At 39.8% G+C, this 24,007-nt stretch overlaps 1 protein-coding gene across 2 annotated transcripts in view; it reads left to right on the forward strand.

Annotated features, from left to right (window-relative positions):
* si:ch211-15d5.11 (nuclear receptor coactivator 7) overlaps window positions 1-24,007 on the forward strand; it is a 46,823-nt gene that overhangs the window by 11,754 nt on the left and 11,062 nt on the right. For both annotated transcript variants that reach the window (XM_039740802.1, XM_039740803.1), the window contains 9 exons: window positions 1-200; window positions 5,760-5,836; window positions 6,752-6,859; window positions 7,840-7,974; window positions 15,319-15,456; window positions 15,566-15,750; window positions 16,421-16,662; window positions 22,089-22,310; window positions 22,660-22,804. In XM_039740802.1, the coding sequence (XP_039596736.1) occupies window positions 1-200; window positions 5,760-5,836; window positions 6,752-6,859; window positions 7,840-7,974; window positions 15,319-15,456; window positions 15,566-15,750; window positions 16,421-16,662; window positions 22,089-22,310; window positions 22,660-22,804 (1,452 nt within the window). The remainder of the gene's footprint in view (window positions 201-5,759; window positions 5,837-6,751; window positions 6,860-7,839; window positions 7,975-15,318; window positions 15,457-15,565; window positions 15,751-16,420; window positions 16,663-22,088; window positions 22,311-22,659; window positions 22,805-24,007) is intronic.

A 24,007-nucleotide genomic window follows, 5' to 3' on the forward strand; every position in this document is an offset into this window, starting at 1 on the left:
GTTAGGAAGTAAGCTGCACCCTGCCATCCAATCAACGAGCCGCACCTCCAGTCACTTAGGCTGGGCACAGAGCAATCAACAAGGGAGGGCTCCATGGTGGGCTTCATTGGATGAACCCCAGAGTGACCCTGTCAGTTTCAGTGGGACTCCAAGGACACGGCTGATCCGCAACCCTCAACTTCGAAAGTACTACCTTATGGGTAAGGAGCTGGGTTTTTGTTTTTTCTTTTTACCATAAATTGAGTAGACATGGAAGCTTTTTACTGTATGCTGGACTTCAATTTGGCTAGTAATAAGGCAAATGTCAGTGCTTTGTGAGCAAATACTTTGATGTAGTTTAATATTGTAACATGTCATACTCCTGTTGAGGTAATTTTAGGTTGATTGTCTGCCCTGACAGCTTAGGTTGACACTAAGTGGCTGCTAGAAAGGTGCTTACTGTTTGAACATGGCCAGCTGCTGCTTCATGATAGGATTGATGGTGAAGAATATTTGAGCCCACCTTGGTACATTCAGTGTTACGATAACTTCTTCTTTATATCTGAGTTTGATTAACTGTCCCGTATTCTTGCAGAAAAATCAGACCTGTGCCTGCTATAAGCAAAATGTACTGCTCTATCTGAAGTGGTTAGAGCTAATATATTGTACACCTCTTACTCTGATTTCTTAAATTTCCACTAAAATGTAACTTGCACGTGGGTACAGTGGTTGGTGGTGCTATTTTGAGGATCTGACATCTTTGATGCCATGCCTGTTCACTATAAATGTGTAGATTGCATGTTTTTCCTATGTCTTGGTAGGATTTTCTTTAGGTATTCTAATTTCTTCCCGCATTAAGACATACAGGCTGAGTCAATTGGTGATTCGAAACTGGCCTGGTGTGAGAAGGTCCAGCAATGGGCTTGTGTTCTGTCTACTAAGTCCTGCCTTGCCTTAACCCCACAGTCGATTGGGTTTCATCCTAAGGGCATTGGATCAATGTGTACTTACATGGGTGCTTAGAGATGATTTTGAGTTTAAGTAAGACACAAAGTTTGAAGAACTGTATTATTAAATGAAGACTGCACTGACCGCATGGGATTTTGGAGTAACAGTAGTTGGCACATCACTCCTGTAATCTGTAACATTTTACTTAGCCCCATCATTTCAAGTGATTGCTGCTTAAAGAAGGTAGCTAACGTGGAGCAGTTTTTCAGGAGGGGAACTACAACCTGTCGCTGCCAGGGATGAATCTGAATCATTGTGTTTATTAAGAATGCTTTGAAATCACTTCAGTTTTTGTCCTGACTCAATGATGCAAGAAAATCCCCAGATACAATACAGCATTCTACTCACCTTGATATCTAATTATGCAAGATTTTTAGGGTTCCCTCCTATTTCTGGCTCCCTAGGCCTGAAAACCCCTCATTTCTAGGCCATAGTTGGACCTTTTATTCTATGCAAGAAATTGCAACCTTATTATGATAAAGAGTAAAAACAATCGGAAGAACTTGAAGTTGTGTAGGCCACCTCGACCAACCCCAGGGGTTTACCCTCTAATGGAATACAAAGGGTCACAAAGCTTTGAAAAAATGGGGATCGATAATCTAGGCACGTGGACTGTTGTTTTGTACTATTTTGTGGTTTTTGATCACGAATATGATATTTTATTTTTTACAAGTGGTCCTAGCCCTCTAAGAGGTAGGTGAAGATGACACATTTCAAAGATAAGCATGTGGGGTATCTGTTTATACTATTTCAAAGTCAGACACTATGGGTATGATGTTATTTTTAATCCTGTACTAGGGATCTAGCCCATCTATGGACCTCTAAAAATGACAAATTTCTATTAGAGCTGAGAATATTTTGACTATAAACATTTAAATTGAAGCACATTTTCAAATATTTGATGCAACATTTACCTCTTAATTACATAATGTGTAGCTTACATTAGTTCATACTTTTTACTAAATTAATAACCAAGCAAAAACATATGTTTTGAATCTTAAAATTGACAAACTGGCTATACTTTATGTTCAAATGTATTTTGTTTGCAAATGACACGTGAAAGGTGCTTGCCATCCACCACACTTCTTTTGCCAGCACAATATTAATGCGGAGTCCTCTAATCGGGCAGCTGGCAACACATTTTGAAAGAAAAATTTGGGTACATATGATTTTATCAGTTTTCTATGGAAAGTCTCAACAAATCCATTTCCAAAACCAACGATTTAAATTTTATCTGCAGATGTGGCATTGTGAAGACTGCCCTGCATGCAGCCAAAAGCTGCCTGAAGATTATTGGCTTTCATTGTTACTGAGAGTAAAATTCTTAGTTGTCTGACATAAGCTCAGTTTTGATGAGAACGGGGCATTCAGTTCAGTAAGCTTGTCAAAGATTATTCACCAGCCTTTTGCAAAATATCATCCAGTCAAGTTTTTGAAGTTACCAAAAGTACTATTGTCTGTCACTTAACCTTGCAATTTATTACATTTCTCTGTAGTTTTCTGACTGAAGAAAAAACTTTGTGTGAAGTTTCCCTTTAACCAGCTTTCTGTTCTTGGTAATGAACTCTGCACTAATCCTCCCTACTAACTGCCTTCGTAATTTTAAATGCGTTTAGCATGTCTTCTGCTAAGCTTGGTTTGTTTCTCTCTCAAGTTTTTCTCATAGTTCATATGTGTCATATTTTTTTTTATTTTTTTAAATATTGAGACCAAAACTGCACACAGGATTCCAGATGTGGCTGCACTAGCACTCAACACCAAGTACTCCACACATCTGCTTGCATGGCCTACCATCCTATTCGACGTCTCGATCTGGATGTGAACACTGTCGACTCCACTGTTATTACCCAGGTCCTTCACATACGCTTCAGATCCCTGTTGTGTATTTAAATCCAACAATTATACTTATTATTTGTAGTATTTTGCATTTAGTTAATTCAATTTCGTCTGTCACACATTGGCCCAAGACAGGATTCTATTTATATCTGTTTGTAATGATTCTAGGGTATCTTCCATGCCACCTAGCCTAGCTACATCTGCAGACTTTACCTGATTGTTGGTTACATTTGTATTAAGATCGTTTATGAAATTTAAAAAGTGCAGTGTTCCCAGTATTAATCCCTGAAGGAAACCATTTTTAGACTTGGTTCAGAAAACGTTCCTCTCACTTTCTTTGTTCAAGACAATTTAGCAACATTTGACACATTGCTCTTTGAACTCCTAGTTCTTTTAGTTTGACCACATGCCTCTCATGTGGGACCTTTTTAAAAGCTTTCTGATAATTAAGATAAATAATGTGCCACCATAATTTATTTATTTTTTTGTTTGCATGTAGGATTCCAGCATGTTCATGAAATGCTACTTCACTGTGACACCTCTTCTTGACATGAGCTACTCAGTCTTTACCTTTATATTTTCTTTCATGAATTTACCTGTGAAACACATTGAGTTTACTGGTGTATAGTTACACAGAGTGCCCACATCACCTCTTTATATTGTGGGACACCATTTGCTAATTTCCAATCTTTAGAAATTTCCCCAGTGTTCAAACATTTTTTTGAAAAATTAATGATCTACATATCCACTCGCTAACTTCCTGAGGAGAAAGGTCATGTTAAGGCCCCCACTGCCCTCAGGGTGTCAATTCAACAGGCTGCCTTCCAGCAGTCAATCCATTAGACACCATTTGTGAAAGTTAAGGGGCATGTACTCCAGACACTGAGGGAACACCCTACCCCGGGGGTAGAACTCTGATGCTGAGTGGGTTCTATTACCCTCTGGGCACCATTTATGAAAGTAAAAGTGTGCACACCATGGGGCACGCATTCCTTAATGTCCACAGTATACACAAAGGGGTGTCATTTTTGTTACTTTAGTGGCGCGGATTCCAGACACCTAAGGTGAACTTCCCCAGGTCACAGGCATTGAAGTTTAGGGGAACTCCAAAAGTTAACATTGGGTCAACTAAACCTTTATTTATTTTTCTTTTTATTACAATAAATGTTACAAATGAACTGGTAAATGTAAGATCACATCAAAAGAAATCAACTTTCCTTTTGTACCATAGGAAACAGACATCCACTAAATATATTTTTAAAATCTATGTGGGTTCTTCGTGGCAAAAATGTAATATGACACTGAGCTTTAGGGTTTACAAATTAGAACCAAATGAAATAAGACTCATGTAGTGGGATTCCTTCATTTGGGTTTGGTGTTCTTTGGTGTGTCTAATCTCCTGCAGTGGCACCTCGTTGTCTACTAATATTGGTGTTATTGGAATACAGATTGCTGCTAGAAGTGATTGGACTGGTTTATAGTCGTGAGGATCAAAGCGAGGTAGAGATGGGAGCAGGATGGTGATATGCTGTGAGAGCCTGTACAGTTGGTGAAACTTTGTTTTGTTTTGTTTCTCCCATTTCCTAAAGCCCTTTTGCAAGCAGGACCTCTGCGGGTTCATACTCGAGTCACCCTGATGGCAGATCTGGCCATGCTTGGAGTAATATTATCTAGTCCCGACTATTTGAATTTTCCCTTTTAATCTTGAATGTCCTTGTCTCTAACTCGCTGAGTACTTCCTTTAATAGTATCTTGAGCTGCTGTGAGTTTATCTACTTCTTTCACATGTAAAATCATTTATTATAATATGAATATATACCGTTTATTTTCTTTTATGTATATTTTAATCCTCCCTTACTACTACAAATATACATAACCTTCTTTTTGACTACCCATCCATCCATTATCCAACCCGCTATATTCTAGCTACAGGGTCACTGGTATCTGCTGGAGCCAATCCCAGCCAACACAGGGTGTAAGGCAGGAAACCAGCTCCTGGCAGGGTGCCAGCCCAGTGCATGACCATTCATTGACTTATAAAATATTAAACAGACCTCACTGGGCCAGATATAACCTTTTCCATGACTTTCCTCTCATTGCATTTTAACTTTCCTAATACATTTTTTAACGGTTTCCCTCATGTCATCCTAAGTCTAAAGGTTAATGTTGGAGAATTTTGTCTTTTACATCTTGTTCAGCTGCTTTTTCTTTTGAAATTTCCTTCTTAACTACTTACTCATCCACCGTCATTTCTTGCAAATTTCTTCCTGTTTCTAAATTTTGGGACAATCTTATCCTCCATTACATTTGATACACTTGTTGTCTGTTTGTGAACTTGTTCTCTGCCATTTGTAGGGTTTTTCCAGTTAATATCCGGGTAATTCCCTTGTTACTAAGAGTGTATAACGCCTTACTCTTTTTTTTTTTTTTTTTTTAAATATTATTAAAAAGTTGCCTACTGGCACTGTTACCTGTCTTGGGGTCTATAACCCACACCCAGTACTATACTTCTGTCCTTGCTTCTTTCTTGCGGAATCCTCATATCTTCAAGAGAATGTAGCTCACCTACTTCTTGAAGTTGAGTCGTAATTAATTATTCTCTTATGCAAATAGACATCCCCTTTTGATTTTTTTTCCTGTCATTTCTAATTATTAAAATTATGTATTTATAATGTACTACATTATCTCATGAGTGGACCCTTAGTTAGGATTTGGCCCACTGTGACCTTGAATTGAAATAGGAAGATCTAAAAATGTTGTTATATAATAAATTAAAAATCAGGAATGGCATCTGTGGTCAGATGCAATTTCTAGACCTTAATGACAAAGAAAGGCACAAATGAAGTAAGACATCTTAGAAACAAAACCTGTTCGTAATAAACACGGAATATAGGAATGTCCTGCTTTATGGAAACCTTCTTATTTTTGTGTTTTAGAGTCCATCCCTTTGCAAGATGACCCAGGAAGTAAAGGAGTTGTTCGAGAACAGCCAATTGGGACAAAGGAGTATTTGGTAAGAAGCCACTCTTGACACCAACCTACCATAGTCTTGCGTGCATGCCAGCCATCTGGTATGTATCTTGATCATGAGGCTTCATTTTAATTATTCATTTATTTTCTATGATGGTTTCAAAAATCCCATCATTTTAACATTTGCCTATAGTCAGAAAAAGTTTGCAAAAAAATAAGAGATGATTAGAGAAAAGGAAAATTTGACCGCATCTTGACTTCAGACAGGACCCTTCTCAGCCTACTTTGGAGTGGTGGCCCCGACCATTTGTGCATCGGTGTTCCCCTCTGGCATCTAAAATAAATCTGTTTATTGTACAATATTCTCCATGTCTAATGCTACAATAAAAAAGTTCACATTTCCAACCAAGGAATTGGTTAAAGAACAATTTGAAAAGTAAGTTGAGAAAGTTGGATACTTGATGTGTCTGCTGTGGCTTTCTTTACGCAATTCTTTATGAATTGTAAGTGCTTTAGGGAATTCATTTTCATTATTCCAATGCAGTGTTTGTGGAGGACCAGGGTTTAGGGCAAAGTCAAGTGAAGACAAAAACCATTCCTGACCATGTTGTCGGTCAATCACAGAGTGCAAACGTTCACCCACTCGCTTAGCCTGCCCATCTTTGGAATGTTTGAGGAAGCCAAAGCAACTCGGTGAAAGAAGACGACAGTCACATGATATTGTAAAATGGTACTAGAAATGTTTATTCAATTATCTCCGTTCTTTCTGAATAGGACTCGCTGTTTCAAAAAAATGTAATAAATGAAATTATTAAAACTCTTTGAAGTGATTGCAAAATTTAAATCTGCTGCATCTTTCAAACCAACTAACCAAGTCCCCAAATGCACCTGTACAATTTGGACACTTTCTTGTTTCTTTTCCTTATCAGAACGCAGTGACTCTCTGTTTTACTCTCAGGTGGGAGCACAAGACACCCTCTTCAGTGTGGCTTCCCAGTTTGACACAACGCCAAACCAGCTGGTAAAGCTAAATAAGTTGTACTCCCAAACCCTGCTGCCTGGCCAGGTAGGTTCCTTGTCAGACACACTTTTCTTTCAGAAGAGATCGGAAGTAAAGAGCTCAAGTGTCTGTCTCATTTTAATTAGTGAAAGAAGATGGTATGTTGGTAGTGTGTGTTCTTTTTGTTATTGGGGTCAAGGAGACTGTTTTGTATTATACTGTCGGGTGTGATCAACGTTAGTCCTGGTGGGCCGCAGCGGCTACAGGATTTTGTTCCAGTCCAGCTGATTAATCAGAAACCAATCATTGCCAGTAACTGGTCTTATTTCATTTAATGGCTTGTCTTTTGGGCCCAAGGTCATGGTGAGTTATCCAGATTTTATTGCCAGTTATTGAATGTTTCTTAAATTATCCCCCGTTCAAATTCATTGTCTTTATATTCCCTTTGGAACACTGGATATGGCGATGCTTCATTTTGTGAGTTAACATTATGGGCATTCAAAATGCACTTGCATTGTTCAGAGTATGATCTTCATGAAGAAAGACTTCAAGTGACCCCTATCTCCTCCCCATAGTGTCTCTATTATGTCACACACGCCATCACTCTTTGATTCTTCAGTACGAGTCATTCCATTGTGTTACTGGGGCATATGAAGTACACGTTAACTGAGTAAGAAGGAATATCTGAATTCTTATTGTTTGCTAGCACTAGAAGATCAATCATAGCACAATACTTGATCTGGTAGTTTTTCTCTACATATCGAACTTTTTCTGAAACAAGCAAAATGTACCATAAACTACACAATCTAGACATGTTTGTTTTGTATATTCTAGTTCTAATATTTAAAATGTCCTTATTGAAAGAAGCGCACACACATGCATAATTTGATTATTATGTTTTTAAAGAAGAATTTTCTCAATCTGCCTGGGGATTTCTCTGAATAAGTATCTATCTATCTATCAATCATGAATTTTCATGATCCACTGCTCTCCCAATATGCCATTCTTAACTGCACTTCTGTTTTTCCTCTAACTGTCTCATGTAGCGCCTTTATGTACCAGATTTCCAGCAGAAAACGCTGTCTTCAGCCCCTGATATTTCCTGCTCGGACAATCCTCTGTCATCACAGCCCAGCAGCCCTCAAACCCCATCCCCTGACTCGGAATATGACAAGCTGTTGGTAAGTAATGGCACTTCACCAGTCCCCAGGTATCGTAATGCCAACTTTCAGTCAACATGGGGACTCCCACACATTTGCACATCTATTGAACCCAGAGATGTTGAAATGTGGACTCCTGTTTCTACTTGGCAGAAAATCGGGGGCTGAATTCTGGAGCTTGGAGGTTGATGGCAAAATATACACAGCATGTCATCTTGACAGAAAAGATGTCTGAGGACTTCACAGTTAATTTAAATACAGTTGCCAGCTGAAGAGTACAGCAAGGACAGAGTTTTTGTGTACTACGTGCACTAAAATATCAATTTAAGGGTGGTTGTGTGTGGTACTGCAGTACAGTAGATATTAGGACAACCTGCAGTTGCAACAAACGAGAGGCAGAAACATTGAAAACAAGAAGAGAACTGGTCAATTCAAATGAACAGTGATTATCACATTACAGAGTTCCTTGTCCCATTTGATGACACAAGCATAGAGAATAGCACGGGACATTCCTGGATACTTCAACTTGTGCTTTAAGGCATAGCAGGAGTGATAGAAGTCAGGCTCCGTTTGACTGCTTTGAGGTATTTGTTCAGTTTGGATTCCATTTTAATTACTTTTACAGAAACACTTTTAGACTTATCAGGTTTGTTTTTTTGCTGCAGCATTTAGTCATTTAGATTAGTATGCGCAAGTCACTTTGGATAAAAATAAATAAATAATAAATAAATAAAAGGTTTCTATATGTCTGTAGTGACTTTCTCAGGCTTACTCAGCAAGTGATTGGTAAAAATAAAAGAAGTTGTCTTACAGTTTACAATCCAAAGCTTTGGCCATTAAGCCATACTTGAATAGATCTTCTTCCACTTTTTGATCCCATCTCCATTTTGGGGCAGTGAAAAACTGAGAATCTTACTTGATGGCAATGTAGGAACCCACCCTGAATGAGCTGTCTGCCCATTGCAGAGCTCGTAAATACAAAACCTAACCTGAATGTTTTTGGGATGTAGGATGAAACCAGAGGACTTGGAGAATAGTCATATGGACACAAGGAGCACTTGCAGTCTTCCAATAGACAGTGACTGACTTGGTAAATGAATCCTAGTACTTGTAGAAATAAGTCAGCAGTGCCAAACATTGTGCCCCCATCATGGTTAAGTGGATAATACGATGGATGACTCTGTGAACAAGGAGATGGCTAGCAGGAAAGTAACTAAACTTCAGCATTCATTTGGATTCCAAGTGGATATTGGCAAAGAGATAGTAGTGCTGGGATTCATATTGGGATTAAATGGCACTCTTTTTGGAAAGCTGAGCCAAAGGGAACATTTGATTTAGGTACCTAGCAATAAGGCTGTTTAAGTGAAAAGGGGGCTACTTAGAGAACAGCTGGCTGTATTACTGAGGAATGAGCGAGACTTGACACATCCATTAACAGGTGGGTCTACACTCGTACTGTACCTTAAGATCAACACACACACTGATGCTGTTCACAGATTTACATACAAGTGATGCCTGACTGCCAATCATCCTGTAATATTCCACATACACACTTCGGTGGACAGAATTTAAAGAGTGATGCCAAAAACTTGTCACTCCTTTATGCGCCACACAGGGACTCGCCATCTCCACCACTAGCAAATGTGTGGGTGGCCCAAAGAAACACCTTTTAATTATGTGCCACTTCCTAACCATCAGTGCCTTTCTTCTACTGCACTTGTTCTTCCTATGAAGATGTGACCTCTCAGCCTTAATAAACCTTGCAAGTTGGAACAGATGGCAATACCCCTTCACCAGATACCCTAATATTTACTTTATTACTTCAGTCACTTTAGTTATAAGGGCAGCATGGTGGCGCAGTGGTAGCACTGCTGCCTTGCAGTAAGGAGAACTGGGTTTGCTTCCCGGGTCCTAACTGCATGGAGTATACATGTTCTCCCCATGTCTGCGTGGGTTTCCTCCCAACGTTCAAAGACATGCAGGTTAGGTGCATTGGTGATCCTGAATTGTCCCTAGTGTGTGCTTGGTGTGTGTGCCCTGCTGTGGGCTGGCGCCCTGCCCAGGATTTGTTCCTGCCTTGCACCCCATGCTGGCTGGGATTGGCTCCAGCAGACCCCCGTGACCCTGTGTTAGGATAGCGGGTTGGATGATGACTGATTTTAGTTATAAAGAAAAAGCATAGAAGTGTAAAAGTAATGTGGTATTTATTATAGCATAACGGCACCAATAGAAGAAAGTATAACAGAAAATCCTTGGCAAAAGTCTGGAGATAGGCACACACATATGTAAATAATAATCTTAGAAAAACCTTATTGAAAATCAGTAGTGTTAAGGGTGGATGTTGGCCTGGGGTCTTTTTGATTCAGCAGTCCACGTGGTGCATATGTTTACATTTTCTGACGTCCAGATGAAATGGTCACTCTCTTTCTGACATGTCTTGGCCTCCGACATCGCTTCCTATGTCAACCTTCAGATGCTCTGTTATTTATGTTGCAATCACATATGCAATTCCGAGACATGTGTTTGGCCAGCTATCCTGGTGAGTGATGGTTCTGCCCAAAAGCTTTGATCCTGTGTGCATCTGTATGGTCTTTTACTGTCTCCATTCTTTATGCCGTTAAGTTATGTCTAACTCTTAACTAAAGCACTATAAATTCCTTGGATAACAAAATAGGTGCATTAAAGTTCTAAATTACTGGTCCAATACAAAAAGAATGTATAAATATATTTGGGTCATAAATTATTAGTCCACAGGAGAGGATATTTTCAATGTAAACTGCCCCTGTACATTAGGTTGTTAAATTGCCCGAAGGGTCCTGTAAATTCCATAGTAAATGTAATTCCTCTTATAGCTCACCATGGTTCATTTGAGCAAAATTTAAAAACTTAATATTAACAGTCTACAGTTTCAAACAATGATGATTCTCTTCTCCAGGACATTTGCAGCATTGGCCAAGTGGTCCACACCCTTCCACTTACAGAAAGGGGTAATGATGGGAAATTGTTCCCTTACAGCAGGGGTAGGCAACGTCAGTCCTGGAGGGCTTCAGGTTTCCTGTTCCAACCCAGTTGCTTAATTAGAAACCAGTTTGTGCCAATCTCGGACCTCATTCAATGTTATGACTTGTCAGTTTGCAATGTTAGGTTCTTATTTTAGATTATTCTTCCTTTCCAAGGATATCCTCTAAATGATTTGAAGCCTAAAATGGGAAGGTTTGTCTGGCACATTTTTTTCTCTCAAGTATTTAATTAAACCAAACCGTGCAGGATGAACACACACGGGTGAAAATGGAAACAAGTCGGATGGAGAACTGCTGGTTCCTTTGTCATTTACATCGTATTGCTAATAAGGAGACATTAAAACACGGGATGCAGCTGTTTAAGATTGAAATAAGCAGTTAAGGATTGGGGACCTTAACGAGCGAGACCATCTAAATGTCACTTGCTGATGACGCACATATTGCTCAATAATTGACAAGGTTGGAATTAAAAATCTGCAGCCCTCCAGGACCCCCACTGCCTATCCCTGCCTTACAGTGATGACCCAACTTATCATGCCAGTGCTGGAGAACAGACACCACCATGGGCTGCTATGCCATGTATGTGCACTGCCTGATGTGGTAGTACAAGAGAAAGAAGTAAAGTGAGAAGGGTGCTTAGGAGGATACCAACATTGTTGCTCTGTTTGCTAGGCTTGCCTGATTGAAGGTGAGGCTATATATGAGGATCAGGGGAAGTTAAAAGACCTCCTAACAAACAGAGAGCAGCATATTGTCTAAAGATAGAAGAACAAAGATCAGCTTATATGGAGATAGACAGCTGGAGGAGGGCGCTGTCTTGAAGAGATGTTCTTTTCAAAAGGTGGACAGGAGGAAGAAGTGCTAGTGTAGTATCCCTGTAGCTAAGTAAGGATTGTGAGCTTGGCTGGAAGCGACCGCAGAACAAGGCATCAAGCCACTTTAAGGTGACAGACTCGTTGTGTTTAGAATAAGAAGTTTAGTTTGTGCCGGTCTTAGATGGTGAGGATGGAGAGTGGCCAGGTTACAGATGTGGGGATTGGAGGTGGATGAAAGGATTGCTTATTGAGTACTTTGAGGTGGACAAATAGAGATGTAAAACCCTATATAGGCAGCCCAGAGATGTCACAGGCTTTTCAGTTTGCTATTTATTTTGTGTTCTCCCTATATTTATCCCTAATTTATGTTTAATTAATGAACTCTTTTGTATCATTTAGCCTAGTTAGTTTAATTCTGATTACCCACACTTGTCACTTAACAACAAAACCTACTAATGAAGGTGTAACAGAATTTCAAGGCAGTTTTTCAGTAGCCATCTTCAATGCCATCCAGTGCCTTTAACTGAGGGACAAACTGTCCAGGAATAAGAGTGGACTTGCACCTGGTGAACTAGATTACAGATTACCTCACTGCTAGACCTCGGTTTGTCAAACTGGGGAACTGCACCTCACACAGTGTAATCCGTAGCACAGGAGCTCCACAGGGGACTGTTCTTTCCCGTACACCCTGTACCCACTGGACTTTAGTTACAACTCAGGGACATGCAACATGCAGATGACAGTGGCATTTTGGGAAGTGTCAGGGGTGGACAGGAGGAGGAGTACAGGAGTCTGCTGAATGACTTTGTGGGATGGTATTGGTCAAACTGCTGTTGAACACTTTCAAAACCAAGGAGATGGTTGTGTACTATAATAGACCTACACTTCCACTGAGGCCTATCTCTATTGAAGAGGTTGATGTGGAGTGGGTCAAGATGTGTACATACCTTGGAGTGCAATTGGATGACCGGCTGGACTGCTCTGAGAACACAAAACTCTGTTCAAGAAGGAGCAAAACTGGCTCTACTTTTTTGAGAAGAGAGGGTTCCTTTAACATATGCAAGTAACTCCTGCAGATGTTCTATCAGTCTGTGGTTGCCAGTACTCTTTTTTTTTTTTTTTCTCTGTGTTGTGATGTGCTGGGGGGTTGTGGTAGCGTGAAGAGGAGGGATGCCGATTATAGTGTCCACCTGATCAGGTGAGTAGGATCTGTGGTTGGAATGCAAATGGACTCTCTGGTGACAGTGGCAGAGAGGAGGACACCGTGCAAGCTGCTATCTATTATGGACAACCAACATCACCTTCTATACACCATAATTAAGCAGAGGAGCTTGTTTAGTGGTAGGCTGCTATCACAGAACTGCAATACAGACAGATGCATGAGATTGTTTGTCCCCAAAGCCATGAGACTCTTTAACTCTTTATAATGGAGGTAGAGGTTCGTTGAGTTCTAAACCTAATACTCCTTCTCTGCTCATAAGCTATCACTATATTAGATGTACAGTGGGATGCAAAAGTTTGGGCAACCTTGTTAATAGTCATTATTTTCCTGTATAAATCATTGGTTGTTACGATAAAAAATGTCAGTTAAATATATCATATAGGAGACACACACAGTGATATTTGAGAAGTGAAATGAAGTTTATTGGATTTACAGAAAGTGTGCAATAATTGTTGAAACAAAATCAGGCAGGTGCATAAATTTGGGCACCACAAAAAAGAAATCAATATTTAGTAGATCCGCCTTTTGCAGAAATTACAGCCTCTAAACGCTTCCTGTAGGTTCCAATGAGAGTCTGGATTGTGGTTGAAGGTATTTTGGACCATTCCTCTTTACAAAACATCTCTAGTTCATTCAGGTTTGATGGCTTCCGAGCATGGACAGCTCTCTTTAACTCACACCACAGATTTTCAATTATATTCAGGTCTGGGGACTGAGATGGCCATTCCAGAACGTTGTACTTGTTCCTCTGCATGAATGCCTTAGTGGATTTTGAGCAGTGTTTCGGTCGTTGTCTTGTTGAAAGATCCAGCCCCGGCGCAGCTTCAGCTTTGTCACTGATTCCTGGACATTGGTCTCCAGAATCTGCTGATACTGAGTGGAATCCATGCGTCCCTCAACTTTGACAAGATTCCCAGTCCCTGCACTGGCCACACAGCCCCACAGCATGATGGAACCACCACCATATTTTACTGTAGGTAGCAGGTGTTTTTCTTGGAATGCTGTGTTCTTTTTCCTCCATGCATAACGCCCCTTGTTATGCCCAAATAACTCAATTTTAGTTTCATCAGTCCACAGCACCTTATTCCAAAATGAAGCTGGCTTGTCCAAATGTGCTTGAGCATACCTCAAGCGGCTCTGTTTGTGCTGTGGGCGGAGAAAAGGCTTCCTCTGCATCACTCTCGCATACAGCATCTCCTTGTGTAAAGTGCGCCGAATGGTTGAACGATGCACAGTGACTCCATCTGCTGCAAGATGATGTTGTAGGTCTTTGGTGCTGGTCTGTGGGTTGACTCTGACTGTTCTCACCATTCGTCGCTTCTGTCTATCTGAAATCTTTCTTGGTCTGCCACTTCGAGCCTTAACTTGAACTGAGCCTGTGGTCTTCCATTTCCTCAATATGTTCCTAACTGTGGAAACGGACAGCTTAAATCTCTGGGGCAGCTTTCTGTATCCTTCCCCTAAACCATGATGGTGAACAATCTTTGTCTTCAGGTCATTTGAGAGTTGTTTTGTGACCCCCATGTTGCTACTCTTCAGAGAAAATTAAAGGAGGAGGGAAACTTACAATTGACCCCTTAAATACTCTTTCTCATTATAGGATTCACCTGTGTATGTAGGTCAGGGGTCACTGAGCTTACCAAGCCAATTTGAGTTCCAATAATTAGTTCTAAAAGTTTTGGAATCAATAAAATGACAACTGTGCCCAAATTTATGCACCTGCCTGATTTTGTTTGAACAATTATTGCACACTTTCTGTAAATCTAATAAACTTCATTTCACTTCTCAAATATCATTCTGTGTCTCCTATATGATATATTTAACTGACATTTTTTATCGTAACAACCAACGATTTATACAGGAAAATAATGACTATTAATAAGGTTGCCCAAACTTTTGCATCCCACTGTATTAGCTATGCATTACATGCATCTGATATCTCAGTACTTAGTCATATAAGCTGCTTTTTTTTTTTTTTTTTTTTTTGTTCGTCATTACCCTTTCAGCATAAGCCATGTCACTTTATTTTATTTTACTTTGACTTTGATATTACGTGTCACCTGTCACTTTGGTAGTAATATTTGTACAGTTCTCACTGAACTGGCATTATTGTATGTACCATCTATTGTACTGTGATTGCATTATTCTTATAGTATTTGTTATTTGTGTTGTAAGTTTACTTAAATGTTTGATTTTACTTGGTACAATTTAATTCTTGGCTACTGGTACTTGAATTTCATTTGGGATCAATAAAGTATCAATCTATCTTACATGATGACTAGCAATCCCCTTTGACTTTTCTTTGCAGGATGTGGAGACCGTAACTATGCCTGATGGACAGCTTTGCCTTCTGGCTCTGCCCCCAGAATGTGACTCCTTCCAAGAAGAGGACACCAGACCAGCACGTTACCTGAAATTGTGCTGCCGCTACATAACTGACAGGAAGGTAAAGAGGATGCTTCCTCTTGTGGTCGATTGGGTCAGGGCTTATGTGCCCATTAACATGTTGGTTTCTTCATTATTTCGACATAAACTCCTATTCTGATGTGTTCTAGGGAGTGGTTTCAGGGATCCTGCTGGTCACCCCAAATAAGATCTTCTTTGATCCCTACAAGTCTCACCCACTAGTGATTGAACATGGCTGCGAGGACTACATGCTGTCTTGTGCCATCGACACTATTGTTTCAGTTGCCTTCTTCAATGATATCTCAATGGTTCACTTCGGTGGGAAATCCAAACAGTAAGTGCTGATTTTTGGGTAGGGAGGAATGGCTTTCTATGTGTATCAAAAGAAATAATATTTACGGAGAGCCTTTGCAACTTGCATGGTTATGAAAGAAAGTATCATGCGTGCATCAGCTTAGCTATATGGGGGAAGTTTTATCATTGACACCTTAAGTTATCAAATCTGTTAAACAGGGCAATAGCTGTGTTTGTGTAAGATGGAAATTTAAATATTAAAGAATTAGAAAATCTATTTGTATAATTTCATAGTACCAGGTCAGTCACTCGGTTAGAAGCATCACTCCACAAAGTGCCTAAACTGTCATTGGTTTCACATAAGTCGGTGTCTTAAAGATGCATTTGGTAACCCATAACTTGTGTAGCTTTTAGCAATATTTAGACATTTAATGATCTGTCCAAGAATCAAAATGAATTTTTGAATTAGTGAGGTTGAGCTGGAATGCAACACAACAGTGCTGGCAAAGCTCAAAGGAAATAGTTTTTTTTGGGATGGTAAAATGTTCTAAAAGTTCAATAAAGTAAAATGCATTTACAACAATCTGAAGAGACATGATAGTATTTATTGCAGTGCTGAATTGGAGAATGGGGTTGTAGAGTAGGATTGGAAGATAGCTGAAAAACAGTATTGGTCAGACAGAATCTCAAAATGAATTCTCTCTGCATAGATCATGCAAAAAGAAGGACGTCCATAAACCTAAAGTGCCAACTTCAGAAGATGACAAAGTGCAGGCGGCAAAGCTTGAGACTAGACCAGCGCCCCCTATGGACAACAATCAGCCAGCATCGAGTAATGCCTCTGGAGCACACGTCGACTTGGATGCTCGTTTAAGCCACTCTTTGTCGTTAAAAGATCCAGACTGCAGCAAGCAACCATTAGCAAGCCAAGAGGAAATGAAGGGCACCTTTGGTAAGTACTATTCATGTATAAATGAAGGGGGACAAAAGACAATTTGATGCTTTCTTGGGTTTAGATAAGCATGTGAAACAATCCTATAAAAAGTATGAAACAAGGGTAATATGTGCTAAGGTAACCTCTGAACTGAAAACTAAAACAAGACTTGTGAAGTTTTGTACCAGGTTTCACTTCTAACCACATTCCTTTCACATGTTTTGTCCTCCTTTACATAACAACATGAATCACAACACACAAATACTAAACCTCGCTTTTCTAATTGTGTTCATAGGAATTACTTATGAGTACTTTGAAATCACTTCAGTTTTTTTATGTCGAGCACCTCTGACTCCTCTGTATGAGAAACCCCTCATATATGATGTACTGTTTGACTCGTCTTGATGTCTAGTTAAACACGACATCAAACTTTTAGCCCACCACACCCAAAATCCCCCAATTTTTTAGGTTATATTTTGTGCAGGAAACTACACCCTTGTGGTAGAAAAATCCAGTAGGTGTCTTCTGTAAAAATGATCAGAAGAAGTTGAAGTTGTGCAAGTCACATCCACCGATAATGGGAGTTTACCTCCTGAAGGGATATGAGGGGTCAAAGTAACTCCTACTCACAAAACATGGGGACCAGTAATCTAGGCATGTGCAAGTGTCTTTTTATGCTTTTTCGAGGTTGCTGATCATAAATATAATTCATTTTTAAATCAGTAACCCTCTAAGATCCATGCCCAGAAGCCTACAAATGATATATTTCAAACATAAGCATGCAGGGTTTTATTTTGGACTACTGTATTTCAAGGCCAGTAATTAAGAATATGATGTTTTCTGATTATTTATGCAGGACCTATGGACCTCTAACAGGGAGTGAAACCTGACAAATTTCTGTTATAATCGAGAATATTTAGACTTTAAACATTTTATAATGAAGCAGACATTCAAATATTTCAAATACATGGCAAAACTATTCTTGTTTATTAGGAACTTCTACAGTACCTTATAAATCTTTACACTTTCTATGACCACCCAGAATTAGGGTGGCTTATGTTAATTCAGACTTTTGAAAGTTGCCTTCCCCAAAGCTTTCTCTACTTCCTGATGCTACAGCTTTAAGTGTCCTTCTCTCTGGGAGTGTTTGCATAAAATACCAAAAAAGTACCTACTGTTGTCGTCATGTATGTCTGTCTGTCTGTCTGATTGAAGCAAGCCTACCATCAGTTAATTTAATTTTGTTTGTAGTACTAGGTTGTTGTACCGTGTTAGCCATTATGAATGTAGAGAAAAGCCAAACAAGAAACAACAATGGTAAATTTTTAAATGAAAACTCTTAAATGTAAAAAAATTAATAGGTTCATTCAGGCTAAGATTAATTTAACAGGAGATAGAAGCACAATGTATGGTCAAGATCTTTACCATTGTTGTTTCTTGTCCTAGTGTGTGGATATAAACACAGGAAACTTCAGTTTCTGTATTACATCTTGCCTGAAGAAGGGGCCTGAGTTGCCTCGAAAGCTTGCATATTGTAATCTTTTTAGTTAGCCAATAAAAGGTTTAATTTTGTTGAAATTTGGTTAATCAATTCCTAAAGGAAATTACTGGGAAAGTTCAATTTTTGTTGAATTAAAGTGTACTGTACAGGAGTTTCATTGCAAAGTTCACAGGTTGACTCTTACCCCGGAAACAGTTTGGATAGTTCTGATTGAGAGAAATCCGCTCAATAAAAGATTTTAAGTTGAATGACTGAGTGCTTTGCACGAATGGAGCTAGAATATATTCTGTACATGGCTGACATCCACTCCTATTTTTTTTTTTTTAATGACCGTTTCCTTTTGAATGCTTTCTTCCACGATGATGTCATGCTTTTCCATAAACACCTCCTGGTTTTTGTTGTGCGGTTGCAAAGTTTAACGATCGGAGGCTTGTCATGTGACATTCTCGCCATGACAGGGTAAAGGCTGGCCCAGCGCATTTCCAAAGTGTCACTGTATTACAGTACTTTTTGGTCACCTGACATGGATTCTTTCTCTTGTTTTGGTTAAGAATTGTCTTTTTGGCTCACAACTCTCTCGATTCATCCTTTGAGTCACGTTTTTGGGTTACATTTTAAATACTATTTTCTCCTGGGTGACATCTTTCCTTGTTTGTTTTTTTTTTTCTCCCCATCTCCTGAGCTTTAATTAAATCCCATCTATGCAGTCGTTGAAACTTACCCCAAGTGGTTTATGGTGATGACTGAGAAACTTTATCTTCAGTTTCCATTGAGAACTGAGAAAATAATAAAGTTTCTGATAGAATAGGCATTAATGGAAACCAACTTTGGACAACAGCAAACAATGTCAAAAATGTCCATGAAAAGATCTCAAGTGAGTTGCATTGCCTGATCCAAATGTTAGTTATCCTTTTGTATGCTCCCAATGTGCAAAATGCATGCATTGTTTTGCTTAAAATATTGTTAAATATGATTCTTTGGGGGAATCCGAGCAGTGCACAAACAGGAAGCTCATTCACACAGGATCAAGTGCTTGAATTGAAGAGCCCCATTTATTGGTTAAGAGTCCTGTCTAGAATTCAAAATATATAGGTTTGCATGGGGCGTGACATTCGCTTCATTTGACTTTCATGCTGAACTCCACAGGCCTCTTATAAAAGATGTCCCTGACCAAAATTGGAAGTGCTAAATTACCACTTACAGTGGGAGAAATAAGTATTTGATCTCCTACTGAATTGCAAAGAAATAAACAGTCTCTAATTTTTATGGTAGTCCCATTTTAATGGAGAGCGACAGAATATCAGCCAAAAATCCAGAAAAAACGTGTTACGTAAAAGTTATAAATTGACTTACATGTCATTGAGTGAAATTAAATATTTGATCCCCTACAACCCAGCCAGAATTCTGGCTCCCACAGATTGGCTGTGTGTCCATGTGGCACACAGATTACAATCGGTCTATCAGTTAATCAATTATAGATACTCCTGATGTCAACTTGTTGTGTATAAAGCACACCTGTCCACAGAATCAATTTCTTCCATTCCAACCTCTCCACCACCATGGGCAAGACCAAAGAGATGTCAAAGGACGTCCGGTACAAGACTGTAGACCTGCAAAATGCTGGAATGGGCTACAAGACCATCAGCAAGAAGCTTGCTAAGAAAGTGACAACTATTGGTGTGATTATTTGAAAATGAAGGAAATATAAAATGACCACCTATCACCTAATGGGGTGAGGATGATCGTGAGAAAGGTGAGGGGTCAGCCCAGAAATACATGGGAGGAGATTGTTAATGATCTGATGGCAGTTGGGACCACAGTCACCAAGAACACCATTGGTAACACACTACGCCATAATGGATTGAAATCTTGCAGCACCCAAAAGGTCCCCCTGCTCAATACTTATTTCCCCCACTGTAGTGTATACTATTTATTGAAGCACTTTTTTTTTTTTTTTTTTTAAGAGTCACTTTAACACTATTTGAGGTCATTTAACACTGGCTGGATAGCAGGTGAGTGGGAGGTTTATGTTCAGAGAAAAAAGCATCACAGCAGGGTGTAGCAGCTATTTTGAAAAAAATCCAATTCTTTATTAAATTTCCTTGACTAAATAAGCTTATTTACAAATAGACAACCTCTTTTTCTGCTTTAGTTTCTCGTTAGAAAATTCTAGGAGGGACAGTTAAGTGTTACAGTAAATAACTTGTAATGCTGCTGTGGTTGCAAGCCATTGGCCCGTGTGTGTGTGTTCACATATTAGAACACTCTAGATGCGAACAGGCCATTCAGCCCAACAAAGCTCGCTAGTCCTATCCACTTATTTCTTCCAAAAAAGACATCAAGTCGAGCTTTGAAAGTCCCTAAAGCTAATACTTGGTGGCTTATTCCATGTGTCTTTTCTTTGTGTAAAGAAAAACCTCCTAATGTTTGTGTGAAATTTCCCCTTAACAAGTTTCCAGCTGTGTTCTTGTTGAACTACTTTTCAAATAACAGTCTCACTTCAATTATGTCACCTCTTCACCATCTTTTGCTTAAACCGTATAGGCTCAGCTCTTTTAATCTTTCCTCATAATTCAACCCCTGTAGCCCTGGAACCAGCCTAGTCGCTCTTCTATGGACCTTTTCTAGCGCTGCTATGTCCTTTTTGTAGCCTGGAGACCAAAGGTACTTCACAGTACTCCAGATGAGGTCTCACCAGTGTGTTATAAAGGCTGAGCAGAACCTCCTTGGACTTGTACTCTACACATCAGGGCGCTATATAATTTAACATTTTGTTTGCTTTCTTAATGGCTTCTGAACACTGTTTGGAAGTCGATAGCGTCCATTAGAGTCCACTATGACTCCTAAATCCTTCTCATAATGTGTACTCTCGATTTTAAGACCTCCCATTGTGTATTCAAACCTAACGTATTTACTTCCTATGTGTAATACTTTACATTTACTGACATTAAATTTCATCTGCCACAAATCTTCCCAAGCCTGTATGCTGTCCAAGTCCTTCTGTAACGATATAACGCATTCCAAATTATCTGCTAATCCACCTATCTTGGTATCATCTGCAAACTTAACCAGCTTGTTGCTTATATGCCAGTGTAAATCGTTTATATATTAAAAATAGCAGCGGCCCTAGCACTGACCCCTGTGGAACACCACTCTTAACATCGGCCAATTCTGATGAGGTTCCTCGCACCATCACCCTCTGCTTCCTGTGTCTGAGCCAATTCTGCACCCATCTACACACCACACCCTGAACCTCTCATGTGGCACCTCATCAAAAGCTTTCTGAAAGTCAAGATAAATAATATCATAAGCTCCACTTTGATTGTATCCTTTTGATGCCACCTCCTAGAATTCCAGGATGTTGGTAAACCACGACCTCCCTCTTCTGAACCCATGTTGACTGTTCAGAATAACTCCTGTCCTTGCCATGTACTTCTCAATCTTATCCTTAATTCCTTCCATTAATTTTCCTGTGATGCATGTTAAGTTTAATGGCCTATAGTCGCTTCGATTGGCCCTGTCACCCTTTTCATATAATGGGATAATATTTGCCATTTTCGACTCCACAGAATCTCTCCCGCGCACAGTGACTTCCTAAAAATATATGTCAAGGGTTTATATATGTACTTCCTTAAGAATTCGAAGGTAAATATTATCTGGTCCTGGTGATTTGTTTGATTTCAGCTTATATTATGGTAAAGTGGTTCTGTCTATAGTGTCACTCATAGCTTGGAAGTAGTTTAGTAAGGCTGAAACTAAGGTGTGCATAGTCCACCGACTAAGCAAAGACTTTCACATTTTAGAAATGGGCCAACACCAGATTTTACTCCTCAAAACCAGCAATTGAAATATTATAGATGTTACCTTAATCACACGGGGACCAAGTCCATGCCTCATGGAAGCTGCCAAACAACTGTCATGACATGCATTTCTCTCGCAAAAGGCCAGGACAATCACTTGGATGGAGCCACACAAGACATGGAGAAGGCTGGCAAAGATGTATCGACACACGTAGCTGAAGGCATGGCAGTTGGTGTCCTGAGCAGTGCTGCTTCTTTCTGCTGTGGGGGGCTGAAATCTCTGGAAGAGGTGAATGGAAATGAAATGAAGCCAATTCAAGAGAGGAATGAGAAGCGAGTGTGGTCAGATCAAGGCACTCAAGGAGGTAAAAATGCTTATGGAATTATAGCCCTTACCATTACGTTCTTTAATATTAGCACACGCTGCTTAAAAAAAAAAAAAAGTTTTAGCGAACTAAGCAGTCCTCATTTTCTTAGGCCTCACAAGGCCATTCATTTTAAAACACAGGGTTCAAAAATGTTAGGTCAGGTGGTTGATGCTTCTGATGGAGCAGAATAGAACGAATAAAGCAATTAAATATTTGCTGTAACTGCCCTTCTGTATTCTTCATCCAGTGGATGTGTTGGCAACCCACAAGCAGCATTTGTAGACTTTGTGCTTTAATCATTCCTTCAGAAGATGGCCCCACCATTTACTTTTCTCTATTTCTCCAGCTCTACCACAGGAGCCACCCAATCACGGTGTCCTCATGTTTGTCCGCCTGAGATTCCAAGTCTCCATGAAGAAGTCTTTCACACAACCCAAGAACGTTGGGAAACTTCAAACACAGGATGCCTGGCTGATCTTTTCTCAGGAAAGGTAAATGTGTGTGATAAACAGCAAAATTAACATGCAGCTCAAAGTGCTTTAAAAAAAACCTTATAATTAGAAACCAAGTAAGCAAACAACAACTCCCAACGGTAAAAAGCACAGTTTAAATTTCTGTTAACTACACGTGGTTCAAGTCTCTAGTAGTGTGATGGCTACAGACAAAGTACAGGAGTGTGCAGTATGAGAATGCTGAACGAGGCGCGTGTCTTTGGTTTGTATTATATTACATTGCGTATTTCGTTCATTAAGAAAATGCCATTAAAGGCCTAGCGTTTAGTCTAGGAGATGGAGTATCAGTAGACAATACTCTGACATGTCCTGCTTGGATGTTTAAGTCTAGTAATGTAGGAGTGTGTCTCAAGCAGAGCTGCTGTGATGTAGTTAGTTACAGTATATGAACCATCAGAATTTCATACACTAGAACCAAATGAAAAGCACAAGAAAGACTTGCATATTCAAAGAGGCTTTAGTGGTGCAATGGTAGTGCTGCTGCCTCGCAGTAAGGAAATTCTGGATTCACATCCTGGGTCCTCCCTACATGGAGCTGAAACACTCTGTACTTTTTTTTGTTCTTTCATTTAATCTTCACCTAGGCATTGAGAAGAGTGGTGGCTCTGGGGCTAGGGATCTACGCCGGAAGGTTGCCAGTTTGAAACTCGTAAACGCCAGAAGTGATTCTGTTCTGTTGGGCTCTTGAGAAAGTTCCTTAACCTGCAATTGCTCCGTCCTGGGTGTAACATTAACCTGCAATCCGGCCCTGCAAGTAGGTCTTTGAACTTGTAGGGAAAACGCAGGGGTTGTTGGCAGGATTGGCACTCCAGCCACTGTAGAAAACCTCACAATGATCTGTGTGGTGCTGAGGTGTCTCCTGTTGCACAGCTGCCCTAATTCAGGATCCTGAGGTGATTTGTCGTGTGGTGGGTGTGCCAACGTGCTGTATTGGTACATGCCCCTAACCCCCTAGGCAGCTGGAACTATTATCTTCTGACCTGACGTTTAATCAAAACCAGCACACAAGTCCTTAATTTTCAACTGTCCTCCTTTTTGTGTAGTGCAGCGTTTCTCAACCTTCAAGTATTTGCGACCCGAGTTTTCATAACCGTTTTAATTGCGCCCCCCTAACGTTTTTTTGAAAGGAGCCCACTAATACCAATTTATTCTTTTTTTTAATTAATGATATATTATAGATGC

The sequence above is a fragment of the Polypterus senegalus genome, chromosome 17 (genome assembly GCF_016835505.1).
Source record: "Polypterus senegalus isolate Bchr_013 chromosome 17, ASM1683550v1, whole genome shotgun sequence".
NCBI classification, from domain to species: Eukaryota; Metazoa; Chordata; class Cladistia; order Polypteriformes; family Polypteridae; genus Polypterus; species Polypterus senegalus.